This window comes from Lactuca serriola, chromosome 5 (assembly GCF_051521515.1).
Source record: "Lactuca serriola cultivar US96UC23 chromosome 5, Lser_US96UC23_V15, whole genome shotgun sequence".
In the NCBI taxonomy this organism is placed as follows: domain Eukaryota; kingdom Viridiplantae; phylum Streptophyta; class Magnoliopsida; order Asterales; family Asteraceae; genus Lactuca; species Lactuca serriola.
Window position 1 is genome coordinate 173,946,861 of NC_136412.1, and position 14,457 is coordinate 173,961,317.

A 14,457-nucleotide genomic window follows, 5' to 3' on the forward strand; every position below is an offset into this window, starting at 1 on the left:
CATCATCATATGTATAAAGCTCATACTGCTTTGCAAAAGCATTTCCAAGAGAAATGACCCAATCAATGTCTTGAACAACATCCAAAGTTTCTGCAAGAAACTGCAAACAAAAAAAGAAATAAATAATAATGACATGAAAAGTAAGACTATCAGTCTATAACCTCAACAATAAAACAAAACAAATTAATATTAAAATCAAATAATGATAATACAAATTGTTACAAATTATGGGACAACAGGGTCTTCTATGATGACATATAAAGCAACCCTATTACAATATTACCCTTGTGGGACAGCAGGGTCTTCTTCTATGATGACAAATTGTGGGACAACAGTACATGACTAAATGCATGTAGATTGATAAGGTTGTTTCTTTTTTACTTAATAAAATCAAAATGACTTGTCGTGCTAAGTGAGAGGTTGGTCACTTTATATATTAAGACCCTCCCTATTACAATATTACCCTTGTTTATTTATTTATTTTATTCAACTTTTGACAATCTCATGAAAAAGGCACTATCGACCTCGTTTTTTTTCAATGTTCACAGAATTTTAAGCAAAATGTTGGCATCTATTTACCTGTTGTTGTTTGTTTTAGAATTTGGAGAGAGAGAGAGAAAGAGAGAGAGAGAGAGAATCTTCATGCCTTTATGGTGTATCAAAGGAGGGCGCGAAAAGACAACCCATTTACCATCCTAAGCAATTAGTGGTCCTAGACCATGTGAAAAACAGAGCTCATATCATAAGCTGATTTCATAAGGGGCAACAACCAGTATGGCAATCCTAACATTCCAAAATTTGAAAACTCAAAGCTTGTCATTGGCTCACAAGTTTTGTTGTATTTCCGCACCACCTAACCATCTAAACACTCTTGTTTCTTAGAGGATATTGTAGTTCATCAATTAAAACAAAAGGAAAATATTTAATTTTACCTGTGTCACAAATTAAGATATTGTCCTGAAAAGTTTCGATTCCGTTTCCGATTCCGTTGATATTTATCTAATTCCGTTTTGACAAATGGAATGGAATTGAGTGAAAGATCAAGGGTTGACACGTTCCCTAATGAAGAGCTCCAAGGGTTGAATCTCACCAGTTAATGCAGAAGCCTCAACAACAGTGACTTTGTTTACATAGTGAGAGAATGAAAAGGGTTCCCCTGGGATTCCGAGTGTGAATTCATTAGATATATCCGCATCTGATACAGCTTTTCTTGATGTCCGAAGCTTATCACTGCAAAGTCATTCAAGAATGTGAGTAAATTACTGTTTTACCCTTTTCATTTACAACACAGACAAAACAAGTGTAACATACATTTCTTTCTCCAGTTGTTTTCGGATGAACTCTTTTGTATGTGCAGTGACTTTATCCACCTTGTTGCAAAGGATAAGAAGTGGAATTTTCCTCTTGACAACACTCGATTTTGTTAAAATGTCATAGAGATACCTTTTTGCAAACAAAACAATATATGTTAAGATTAATATCCATAAAAAAACACATATGGAATTAAGTTTCAAATCATAATTAAAAAAATAAATTACTCTGAAACAACACGACAATTGGGCAAGAATTCCACTGCATCTACAACAAATACTAAGCCAGCTGCTCGAGGGACATATTCGTCCAATTTAGGGCGCAAACGTGAGTGGCCAGGAACATCAACAAGGTGAACAGCCTTAATCTTGCCTTTCTGCAAAACAACATATTACGAATTTGCCCTCGTTTAGGTTTGTTAAAGAGTAAAGAAAGTAGCTTGTTTACCTTGGAGGTCTCGGAATTAAGGACAAAAAGACCCTCATTGGGTTCCATTGATGTAACAGTGCCTTGATGAGAAGAACCATCACGAAGCTGTATCAAGATTGTGTTTTTGTCAAAACTAATCATAAATCATAATCTTACCTCAACCCAATCTCCAGCCTTTGCTACAATTCTTTTTATAAATACATCACCAAAACTGTAGCCAAATTCCTACAAGATTATTGATACAAGACAATGAGCAAACAACAAAACACAGAACTAATCAAAGATACTTATAATCAAGAAGTGAAATCGCACCTGAAGAATGGGAGGAGCCTTGAAGATCACAATATCTGAAACTTCTGGCTTCCGAAAGATGTATGAAACCTAAATCAATAACAGGCAAAAACTCAAAATCTTGCATACAATCACTATGTGAATTGAAAAGCCAAAATGGCGAAATTGGCAACCATCATTCATATAGTGTGTAATAAGGTTAGAATTGGGATTATACCTTTTCGGCCATTATGCGATCACCCACATCAAGGGTAGGGCTCATGGATGTAGAGGGGATGGATCTTGAACCCGCCGTTGCTGCTGGACCGTACCCGGCGACGGGATCTCGGTCGGGATTCTGGAATATACGAGGACGAGAAAAAACCTCGTGAAAAATTCGGCATGTATTGGATTTTCCGGAGGCAGTGGCTAGGTTTTGGGCCACGTAGCCGGAGTAAGAAACTGTGAATCTGATCGCCATACACGCAATTTTGATTAACAACAAAAAGATTTGGAAAATTGCTTCTTCGGTGATCAACTGTTGTGACGTGAAAAGAAAACTCACAAAGAAAGAGATCCCATTGAAAATGAAGGAATCAGTGAGATTAGGAGGGTGGGGTGGAATCGAAGGGTAAGATTAGAACAAGAAGGGAAGAATCGGGAGCTGAAAATTGGGGAAAATGATGAAATTGAAAAACCCCAAAGCTGAAAACAACCTGAGATTTCCTCCGGGAAGCGATGGAGAGATCTCAAGGGTGTGGAGACGAAAGAGACTTCCGGTGAAAAACATTATGGGTAGGTCTGTGTTCAAAATTGATAGTTTTTTTTTTTCAAAACTGATAGGGGGTTGTGATTCTTTAGGCTTCAAAATTGATAGATTTTTTTTTTCGATTCTTTCAAGTTTGAATCAGAAAATGAGAAAGAGTTAGGGAAATCAAGAGTGCAATGCTCGTCCTTGTTAGGTTGAAGATGAAAGATAGATAGAAGATAGAAAAAAAAAGGCGGGTTTTCAAAATTTTGGGGATTTCATTTCCCCCCTTGTCTACTAAAAGCGCGCTTCATTAAAATTATAAAGCGACAGGTTCAGACGACGCGCGTTTAAGATAAAGCGCCCTCCGTGTTTTTAATTTTTTTTTCTTGAGACACTAAATTAAGGGCACGCAATAAAGCGTGACGTAAATCCTTAAATTTTTTAGAGAGATGACACTATTTTAAGGGCATGTCCTTTTGCGTATCGTTAATTATCGCGTGTCGTAAAAAGCGCGTCATTAAAGGTCTTTTTTCTAGTAGTGAAAGAAGACCCAACAACCAGATTTACACAACTGACTGACCGATGGAAGATTCAAAGAAAGTGTAGGAATGTAATACACATCTGTTAAAGATATATAAGGAGTGACAATAGAACCAACACCCTCTACTGACATGGGTGTAGCACTAGCAGACATAACAGAGACATGTGTACGAGAAGATAATGAAGCAAAAGATGAAAAATGTGGTGACATGTGATGAGATGCATCAGAATCCAATATCCACAAGGATGAAGGAATACCTGACGTGTTGGATGAAGACAGACCTGAATGAGACATGGAAGCTGACATGGCAGTTGGATTGGTAGCTAAGAACTGTCTGAACTGCTCAACAATCTGTGGATCCAAGGCTGATGGTGGTGTGAAATTTGTTTCATTCTCAACTGAAGGTGTAGCAGCAACGTACTATGCTGGCCTAAAAGATGAAAAAGAGGGACGTGACTGTACAGAAGACTTGTTCTGTTGTGAAGACTGAGAGTATGCTGGTGATCTTGTTTGTTGTTGCTGTTGATTTCCCTTGCTTGTCAATAAAGGACAATTTGCCTTCCAATGGTTTTTCTTCTTACAGAAAGCACACTCATCAAATGCAACTCTGGGACGATTTTGGTTTGAAGATTGGGGTCGTTGTGAAACAGCAAAGACAGCAGGAGTGGCTGTCTTGGGAGCTTTGTCAGCATGGGACTTGATACGAGTTTCTTCAGCAATCAACTCGTGAACAACCGAATCAACAGTGGGAAGAGGTGTACGATGCAAGATTGATCCACGCGGACCTTCAAAATCTGAATGTAATGCCATCAAGAACTGAACCAAACGTTGCTCTTCCCTTCTATCAATATAAGGCTTAAAAGCCTTCAACACATCAGGTTCTGTAAGAGCTAATTGATCCCACAAATCCAACATAGCTGCATAAAATTCCTGAACACTAAGATTGTTCTGTTGGAGGGCTCGAATATCAAACTCTAACTGATACTACTTTGCAAAGTTAGACTGAGTATACAACCTAGCCAAGTGATCCCAAACCTCCTTTGCCGTGTCATACTTCGCCAACTGAGTACCAATAGACTGGATGACAGAACTATTAATCCAAGTAATGATCTTGGAGTTATCAGTCTCCCATGAATCCAGTAAGGTTTCATAATTAGCGGCCTTCTCGTCTGTTGGTTTCTTCTTGTCACCTGTAACAATCCCCCACATAGTCTTGCCCCGCAATAAATTTTTCATAACATAACTCCAATAGGCATAGTTTTTGCCATCAAGTTGAATACTAATGGACTGAAGAGAATCATCTCTTGGGGCCATATTTCAATATCAGTCAAATAGTAAATACGAGTAGTAGCAAAAAATGATCAAGATCTTGAAATCAACAAATCCAGACGAAAACGAAACCCTCAAAACCGACAAACGAACAAATCAAACCAAACCAAATACAGAAACGAGCAAAAAAGGCATACCCCAAAATTGCAAATGGTGACAATGAATAGTGCTGATGAATAGTAACCGTGAACAGTACTCAGCGGTGAACAGTGCCGATGAACAGTAACTCCGATGAACAGTACCCCCCCCCCCCCCAATGAATAGTGTCAATGAACAGTACTTGCCCCCCCCCCCCCCCAAAAAAAAACGAAAAACTACAAATAATCAACCGATCTCTGATACCATGTAAACTAACAAATGAAATACATATAACGGCTAGGGTTTCATATTATTATCAAAGAGAAGTACAAATACAATGAAAATGAAAGACATAATATATAGACAAACTAATTAGGGTTTCCTAGCGAAAAGGCCCAATCATAAAACCGAATACAAAATAAAGCCCAAAATATTATTAGGTTAACACCCCCCTCTCTCAATCTTGATCTCTATCTCCCTCTATATCACCTTGAAGACCATCAGCATAAACCACCATTCCACCACCCCCTGTTGCTGCTGCTTTGTGAGTACTCCACCACCACCATTTATTTATATTTGTATTTTACATTCGTTAGCAAATGGCCAAGAACTAGTTTATTTATTTATTTATTTATTTTTGCTGTGCTTAGTCGAAGAAGAAACAGGAGGAAGTGATTACCTATCACACTTCAATCAAAATGTCACCATATGAAGCATTATATGGTCATAAATGTCGTACCCCATTATGTTGGCGTGATGTAGGACAGAAAATCATTGGAGGCCCTGGAATGATTCAAGACACCACATACAAGATTCAAGTTGTACGAGAAAGAATAATAAAAGTGGCCCATGATCGACAAAAGTTCTATGCAGAAAAGAGGAGACGACCCACAGAATTCCAGGTGGGTGATTTTCTAATGCTGAAGGTATCCCCATGGAAAAGCATTATGCGATTTGGGAAGAAAGGAAAATTGAGACCTAGATTTGTTGGACCTTTCAAAATCATCCAGAGAATTGGTAAGCAAACATACCGTTTGGAATTGCCGGAAGATTTGGCAGGTATTCATGATGTGTTTCATGTGAGTTATTTGTGTAAATGTTTCAGCATATATATAATGAAACGGTCCCGTTATCCGAGGTGAAACTGGATAATAAATTAAGATACGTCGAAGAGCCTGAAGAGATCGTAAACGAAAGAACGTTGACCTACATAATAAAGAAGTGGAGTTGGTGCTTGTCAAGTGGAAACACCATCGAGGCGCAAATTATACTTGAGAAGATAAGAATGAGATAGCGAAATATCCCCATTTGTTTAAATCACTGTAATTTCGGGGACGAAATCCTCAAAAGGAGAAGGTATTTGTAACATACACATTAATAACCTTGTAAAATTATCATGTTTTGTAAACTTGATAGCTTAAAAGTGAATACTATTATATAATATATGATTTTGAGAGATGAGTTCTAACAAGATAGCTTTATGAGATTTGAAAAAAACTATGTTTAGAATCATTCAGAAAGTATTGGAAGTGATGGGAAGTCTTATGAGATTCCGATCAAAAAGTCAATTACTGAAATTAATGAAAATATAACATTTAAGTTGGAAATAAGTAAAACTAATGTTATTGAAAGTTGTAAATTATCTCGTTAGAAACATTTAAGCAAAAACCTCATCGAAATCCAAGTTATAACGAAGAAGTTATGACTTATCAAAGTTTCGCGACAGAACGGACACGATGCCGTATGACGGAAAACGTGAGTTTGCAATAAACTACTTTTTAGCTTTAGTGATCTAAATGAAAGTTGTAATATTCGTTAAATGGAGAACTTTCATAAAAAGAATGTCCAAATTTGACTTCGTATGAGGAAGTTATGATTTTTCTAAAAATCGGTATAGCAGTGCACAACTCGAAATTCGAATTATAAATCGAGCAATCTTTAGTTGACATAATGTAAATGAGAATCGAAGGTCTCGTCAATAGTAGTTCAACGGTGAAAACACAAACGAAAACAGACGTCAAATGTGGAAGTTATGAATTTTGAACGAACTTTTCCTGTCCCGGCCTGTTAAAAATATAATATTAAAAATGAATTAAAAATTAGCCGACAGAGTCTAAACGAAAGTTGTAGAACATAATTTCATATACATGTTGATATAAAGAATGTAAAAACGCAGCTCATATGCAAAATATATGAATTTTTGACGTTTCAGATACAAACTTCGAGGAGACCGTATGCCTAGCGTACCAGAGTTATGCCCTGCGTACTCGAACAAGGTCCAAAATCAGCCACGATACTCTTCGGATGGACGACACCTATCTCATATTATTGACACGTTGGTGACACGTTTACTCCTACGCCTAGCGTACAAGATTACGATTAACATAGAGCTTCTCAAGGCAGTACGCCCCACGTACTACAAATTTATGCCCATCATAGAGGTTGGTAAGGAAGTATGCCCCGCGTACCCTGATATTACATCCATTGTAATCAGGAGCTTCAGATACTATAAATTGGGTGCGAGGCTGCCAAACTTATGGTTACAAAACTTACACTTTCACACCCTCTACTCTCTCTCAAGCTACCCTAACACCCCCTGAAGCCTATGAAATCACCCCAACACCCGAAGCAAGCTCTGGAGCACCCAAGACCTGAGAAAATAATATTTATAGTTGAAACTCTGCCCGCACAAAGCCTGGTTTTCAACAAAAACTCCCGGTTTCGTCAAAGAAAGTCATTTTTAGAAACGAAGTGCTGCCCAAATTATCATTTTATCATTCGGTTATTTCACGGTGAGTTCAATATAGGGACTATGTGTTATATGTGCAATATGCTTTCCTGTGTTATTCTGGTTTTATACTTTTGGCCATGTAGAGCATGTCTCATATCACTTTTGGTATTGGATTTGAGCCTTTGGCCATGTAGAGCATGTCGTATTATTTTGATATTGGTTTTATGCATTTGGCCATGTAGAGCATGTCTTGTATCACTTCTGGTATTAGCTTTGTGCCTTTGGCCATATAGAGCATGACTCCTATCACTTTTGGTATTGGCATCGGGCTAGGTAGGGCTGAAAGCCTGTATATTCTAGCAAAATGATAATTAGAAATTGTTTATTTTCTGTACCACTTGGGCTGAAGTCTTATTGATGTATATCATGTTGAAATTGTTGTATCTCATTGATTGTAAATATTTGAATCAAATCATTGTTTACTATGGAAAGCCTGTCATATGATACACACATGCCTTTGTTGTCCTTTGTCCCTATTTTCTTCTTTCATATTGTTATATATATATGGAATAGCCTTATATTGTGTCTAATTTTGAACTCACTAAGCGTCACCCGCTTATCCCGGTCAGTGTTTAACTATTTCATTTGATAAGCATCCAGTATAGTCATGTACTGTTGGAAGGTGTAGAGTAGTTAATATTATCACTTTTGTACTTAGTGTATAAATTCTTGGGAAGTTATGTAATATATAAAAATTTGTAAAAATCTTAATAGTTGGTTTGTATCCAGACTTTTGTAAATTATATTATGAATATGCATGTAGCCTGTTTAAAGTAATATGGTGAAGTTTAGAGAAGGGGTTCTCTCATAACAATTGTCTTTTCCTTTGACGAAACCTAGTATTATTATCACTAAGTTTCTGTCTAATATTTATTGCGAATAATTATTAGTCTAGATTTATGATTAACTCAAAGTCTACTTCAAGTTCTATCAAGTAAGGAATAACGAGGTAGGATCATATCAGAGGTAGGGTCCGTTTGGTATACAAAGAACACTGTTTGGAAATCCCACATTAAACACCTCACTAAATCAAAGCCTAGACATCATCCCCGTAAGTAGATCAATCAGTATAACAACTAAGAATCACTAATAAATATTGTTTATTAGTTCATAATAAGGATAATGAACGTAAACATAATTTATAATTAAAGAATGGTAAGTATAGCTCACATACAATGGGGTTTAGTGAGGAACCGAGCTCTGCACAGGCAGAACTTCTGAGCCGAAAGCTCTTCTTCTCAGGGAGTTCTGGCGCTCTGGGACTCACTACTAACACCTAGGAGGTTCTAGGGAAGGGATAAGAAGTTTTTTTTTTTTTTTTTTTTTTTTGGGGGGGGGGGGGTTGTTTGGGAGAGAGTTGGATAGAAAGGTGTGAGGAAATGAGCGAAAAATGTCATCTATATATAGGCTGGGAAATCTGCATACGCAGGGCGTACGTAATGGGTATGCTGGGAATAATTCGAGCTTCACTGGGTGTACTCTTGCCACATGTCATGATCTCGTGCATAGCCGTCGGGAAGAAGGCGTGGCCCAGATCTTGCCATGTGTCACCTCCGGAGCTTAACCCAAAAATTAATTATCTTCTAAATTCCATAACATTTGCATACAAGCTCCATTTTGACATTACATATATCCTTGCGTAGGTAGAAACATGATCTACAACTTTCATTTAGACTCCGTCGGATAATTTTGACTTTATTTTTAAAGTTATAGTTTAACAGGCTTAGACAGTTAAAGCCTGTTAAAAATTCATAACTTTTTCATCCGGCGTCCGTTTTCGAATGTCATTATATCGTTGAGCTCCTATTAACGAGATATTCAATTCTCTTTTAGGATGCGCCGGCTAAAAATCTGCTGATTAAAAATTCAATTTCCAGGCTGTATATTGTTATGCAAAATCTTAGAAAAAACATAACTTCCTCAAACAAAGTCAGATTTGGACGTTCTCTATATACATGCTCTCGGTTTAACGTATACTATAAATCTCGTTTATATTTCTACATCTATAAATTATTTCGTAAAAAAATTACTTTTTACGATACCCAAAGTCGTGTCGGTTTAATCGCAAAACTTCAACGGGTCATAACTTCTTCGTTATAAGTCGGATTTCAACATTCTTCATATGTACGGAATCCTTATGACATATACTATAATTTGGTTAAGATTATTTATTCTAAGTAATCTTCTATAAAAAAGTCATTTGTTAACGATTATTGTCTCTAAATTGACTAACCCGAATCTGTGGGCGTTACATCCAGTTACGAATGTGTTGATGTAAACTAATCTACAACAGACTTGCAAACTATGAAATATATATATATAAGAATAGAAAATATTATCATCTTAGAATTACTTATGATTGAATCCATGAAGTAATCTCTAAGCGTAAATTTAACGAGTACTCAAAATGCCTTTTTTCCATGTACTCATAAATATTGCACAATGAAATTACCAATCCCTACGGACAATTTACAATCAATTCATCACAATCTTAAATCAATACATACTCCCTAAAGTAAGATCGTGTGTGGCATTTCGAATAAATTAGTATCCAGGTTGTAACATGAAAAATGAAACCGAATAATAAACTAATTTTTCTATGACATCACACTCTTTCAATATAAATAACTCCCTATTATTAAATCACTATAACAGTTACAAATTTATCTACTTTATTAATGTTTCGGGTAATCGATGTAATTTCTAAAATTGAGATCAATTCTCAGGCGAATTCACTTATCATGCACATCATGTAATGAGATTCAATTAAACACATAATTTTACTTTGTTGAGGAACCAATAAAGATTATGGACCATGGAATCAAACGCTTAAAGCAAAGTCGTATCCTTATTGTTAAAGTATATTGGAACTCTCATCGAGGACCATAATTCATCTAGGAGTGCGAAGATCAAGTGTTGTAGAAGTACCCCCAAATGTTAAAATATATCCAATCTATAAGCTAAATTTCGGGGCAAAACTCTTTTAACAGGGGAGAATGTAAAAAATGGTGATTTTAGGTCACAGTTTTGTCGGCCAAACCACATAGACCCTGTTGTATTAAGACCTAATGTATCTAATTATGTGTTAGTAAACTATATTAAAGATATTATACTCATAATTACTTTCAGAACGTCACAAATTGCTCAATAATTTGTTTATTGCTAAGGATCAAATCAAAAATCGCAAAAATGGTATTATTTGTAATGCTAAAAATACAACTCTTAATCGATTATACTTAGGAACAATTTTTTATCAAATTGGATAGATTATACTCTCAAGACTTCATGGATATAAAGAACGTCAAAAACAGAGGTCATATGTTGAAGTTATGTCCTTTTTTAAGAAACCAAATCAGTATAACATTGATTTTATTAACAAACTAAAACCGCATCGATCTATTGAGGTACTTGCAGATATCAAATGGAAAATTTGAGAATGTTTTTGAACTCATACACAATTTAATGTTTAACTCATATTCACATTACATTTTACGCCTAAAATTATAAAATTCATGAAAACTGTCGAATCAGGAAGAATTGGACGCAAAAGTTTAAACGACTTTTCCCAGTGTTATTCATATCAAATTTAGGATCTGTCAGAGATTTTGGAATCCTCATATCTGAGACTATCATTTTCCACCTTCATAAAAATATTGGATGTCGAGAAAATGGCACATAACTCAAGAAATCTATTTTTTTGACATTTTTGATGTCACAAGTGTGACATCACTTTTGTTTGTACCTTTATACATGCATACTAGACTTAAATGGCCAACTAATGACTATGTTCACTAATGGTCTTTGCTTCCTCATGTAATCTCCCTCACTCTATCTCACATTCACAATCTAGACATAGTATTTGTCTGTTTAAAAAGTATTGACTTCACTTGAAATCTTCACTCATAGTACATATATACTTGACCATAAATGTCCAACCAAGTTATAAAGAGATTACATATTTCATTTGCACATCTTGATCACTCAAATACCCCCTACCATTTTCTCTATTTTTATTCTTCTTTGGCTACCAAGAACTCACCATTAGAGGTAGGGTTTTCCTTTGAAAGCAAAGAGGAAGCAACCTCTTCTTCCTCTACTCCTTTCCTATTGATCGAAACAACAAACTCCCTTGAATTTGTTGCTTCCTTTTTCCCCTTCCTACTTTGTGTTTCCTACTACTAGATTAAAAATGAAAGCAATGAGGAAGCTATTGGAGCAACCCCCTGCCACTAGCTATCGACAACAACCACTATCTCTGTTGTCTTCATGTTTCTTTTCCTTCCCTTTTTTTGCATCTGATCACCCCCATTCTCGTCGATTTTTCAAGAACCAAAACTGTCCTGGTGTTTAAAGTTGTTGATGCTCGAAGCCTCACATGAAATATTACAAAAACAAACTACGCCTCGAGTCTAGATCGAGATCATGCATAAAGTGTAACGCCCGCAAATCCGGGCTAATCAAATTAGAGGCAATAGGGGTCGAAAATGACTTTTCAACAAAAGATTATTTAGAATAAATAATCTTAACCAAGTTGTAGAGTATGTTACAATGTTTTCGTACATATAAAGAACGCCGAAATCCGAGTTATAACGAAGAAGTTATGACCCGTTGAAGTTTCGCGACGGAACCGGCACAATACCGGGAAGCGTAAATAGTGAATTTACGATAGAGCGAGATTTAGCCTTAGAGATCTAAATGAAAGTCGTAGAATATGTTAAACTAAGAACACCGATAAAAAGAACGCCCAAATCTGACTTCGTATGAGGAAGTTATGATTTTTCTAAGATTTAGCATAGTAGTGCACAGCCCGAAATCTGAATTTTAGATCGGTCGATTTTTAGCCGACGGGATCTAAATGAAAGTTGTAGTACTCGTAAATACCAATGCGTGGATATAAAGAACGTCGATAATAGAGCTCGTATGCGAAAGATATGGACGAAGCTTAGTCCCTACTTTTCGAGCGCGGCGAATTCGATACAGTTTTGTAAATCCGAGATAGAATGAGAATTAGCCAACGAGGTCTAAATGAGAGTTGAAGATCTCATTAATAGGAACTCAACGGTAAAAAGACAGACAAAAACGGAACTCGTATGCGAAAGTTATGGACGAAGCTTAGTCTCTACTTTTCGAGCGCGGCGAATTCGATACAGTTTTGTAAATCCGAGATAGAATGAGAATTCGCTAACGAGGTCTAAATGAAAGTTGAAGATCTCATTAATAGGAACTCAACAGTAAAAAGACAGACAAAAACGGAGCTCGTATGCAAAAGTTACGGACGAAGCTTGGAGACTACTTTACTATACACTTCCTATAAATACAAGGGTGAACTCCTCATATTTTCTTCACACCATAAGCCTTTCTTTCTCTCTCTAACTTCTCTCTAACCTCCCTAAACCCCTCCCAAGTCTAGGGAACCTCCCTATCACAAGAAGAAAGCCCCGGAGCGCCCGACGGCTCCGAGAAGAAAAGCTTTCGGCTCGGAAACGCTGCTTTAGCGAAACCCGGTTTTTAATAAAAACCCGCTGTAAGTGAGTTATGCCTATACTATATTTAATATAGCTTTTATTTAATTATAGTAACATTATTAGGACCTTAAAATAATTATTTGGGCTATTATTATGAGTTGTATTGAGTGTTATTTAACACTTATATAATAGTAATAATAGCTAAACTATTAATTAGTCGCGATTAACGTTAAAACTAAACTCTAGTGGTATTAATAGTAGGTTTTGGTCAAGGAAAAATTGTTTTAAGAAGTAACGAAGAGTTGTCCGAGTGCCGAGTCACCACCTTACCAGGTGAGTGCATAGTCCCTTTCATCTTACACATAGATATGAAGTATTTTATATAAACTACGTGCTATGTGTGCATATTATCTGAATACTTGCTGTCTATGCTGGTTGAACGTTTTATACATGTTTTAAAGGACTTAAACTGTATACGTATCTTATATATACGAAAATGTTGGGTATGAGATGGGTAGATGAATGATGAGAGATAGAAGATGACGTGAGTATACATTGGCAGCTATAGACTTAGTGCCTATGGGACAAACACCGGTAGCTATGGACTTAGTACCTTTTAGACGTTGGTAGCTATGGATTTAGTACCTGTTGGGAATTGGTAGCTATGGACTTAGTACCTATTAGTTAGATGCTGGTAGCTAAGGATTTAGTACCTGTAGGAATTGGTAGCTATGGACTTAGTACCTGTTGAACATTGGTAGCTATGAACTTAGTACCTATTAGATAAAGACTGGTAGCTATGGATTTAGTACCCGATGAACAGACTATAGCAGCTATGGAATTAGTGCTTTATGAACGAACATTGGCGGCTATGGATTTAGTGCCAGTCCTATAACCCTGGAAGTAAGGGACTTGGGAATAAACGAATGCAAGATAGATGACTCTTAGGTTAAATCCTTAAAGAGTAAAGAAGATAATGGGGATGGGTAATTGGGTTGATTGTTTGATTGAACATAATAATTATATTATTGTGGGTTGAAAACCCTATGTACTCACTAGGTTTCCCCACATGACCCACTCAGTTTATGTATATCACAGGTGACGAAGTGAAGTGACATTACACTGAGAGATTTAAAAGAGATGTAGATCACTAGTGTAAATCATTGTAAGTTCTGTTTATGCTTATGTTTCGATATTAACGATGACATCCCAAACATTTTAAAATGAAATAAATACGTTTCTTCGAAAATGTTTTAATAATGTATTTACCATGTTTTTCTGGGAACAAATTCCGCAACCTTTTTATAAAATGAAGTACTCTGATTTTTATAAAGCATAAACAAAATCGGTCTTTTCTGGCCGTGATTTTGGGGATGTCACATAAAGGGTGAGTCTTTATATCCCTATTTTATGTTTTTATGGTTTTTGGAGGAAGATACATGCTTATCTTGCTTATGTGAATGTTTCGATGCTATTTTGTGTTCATATCATA

General features: G+C 36.3%; 2 protein-coding genes across 2 annotated transcripts; both read right to left on the reverse strand.

Moving 5' to 3' along the window:
• Positions 1 to 1,008: 1,008 nt before the first annotated feature.
• Positions 1,009 to 2,624, reverse strand: LOC145049954 (uncharacterized). The gene is made up of 7 exons (XM_078998288.1): positions 2,249 to 2,624; positions 2,053 to 2,121; positions 1,897 to 1,965; positions 1,759 to 1,845; positions 1,539 to 1,687; positions 1,312 to 1,443; positions 1,009 to 1,230 (listed from the first exon to the last, which is right to left on the reverse strand). The coding sequence occupies exons 1-7, from the start codon at positions 2,489 to 2,491 to the stop codon at positions 1,041 to 1,043; spliced, it is 939 nt and encodes a 312-aa protein (XP_078854414.1). The 5' UTR covers positions 2,492 to 2,624; the 3' UTR covers positions 1,009 to 1,040.
• Positions 2,625 to 3,722: 1,098 nt separating this feature from the next.
• On the reverse strand, positions 3,723 to 4,616 carry LOC145049955 (uncharacterized). Its single transcript, XM_078998289.1, has 2 exons — positions 4,338 to 4,616; positions 3,723 to 4,250 (listed from the first exon to the last, which is right to left on the reverse strand). Exons 1-2 carry the CDS (start codon positions 4,614 to 4,616, stop codon positions 3,723 to 3,725), a joined length of 807 nt encoding a protein of 268 aa, XP_078854415.1.
• Between the last annotated feature and the right edge of the window lie 9,841 nt (positions 4,617 to 14,457).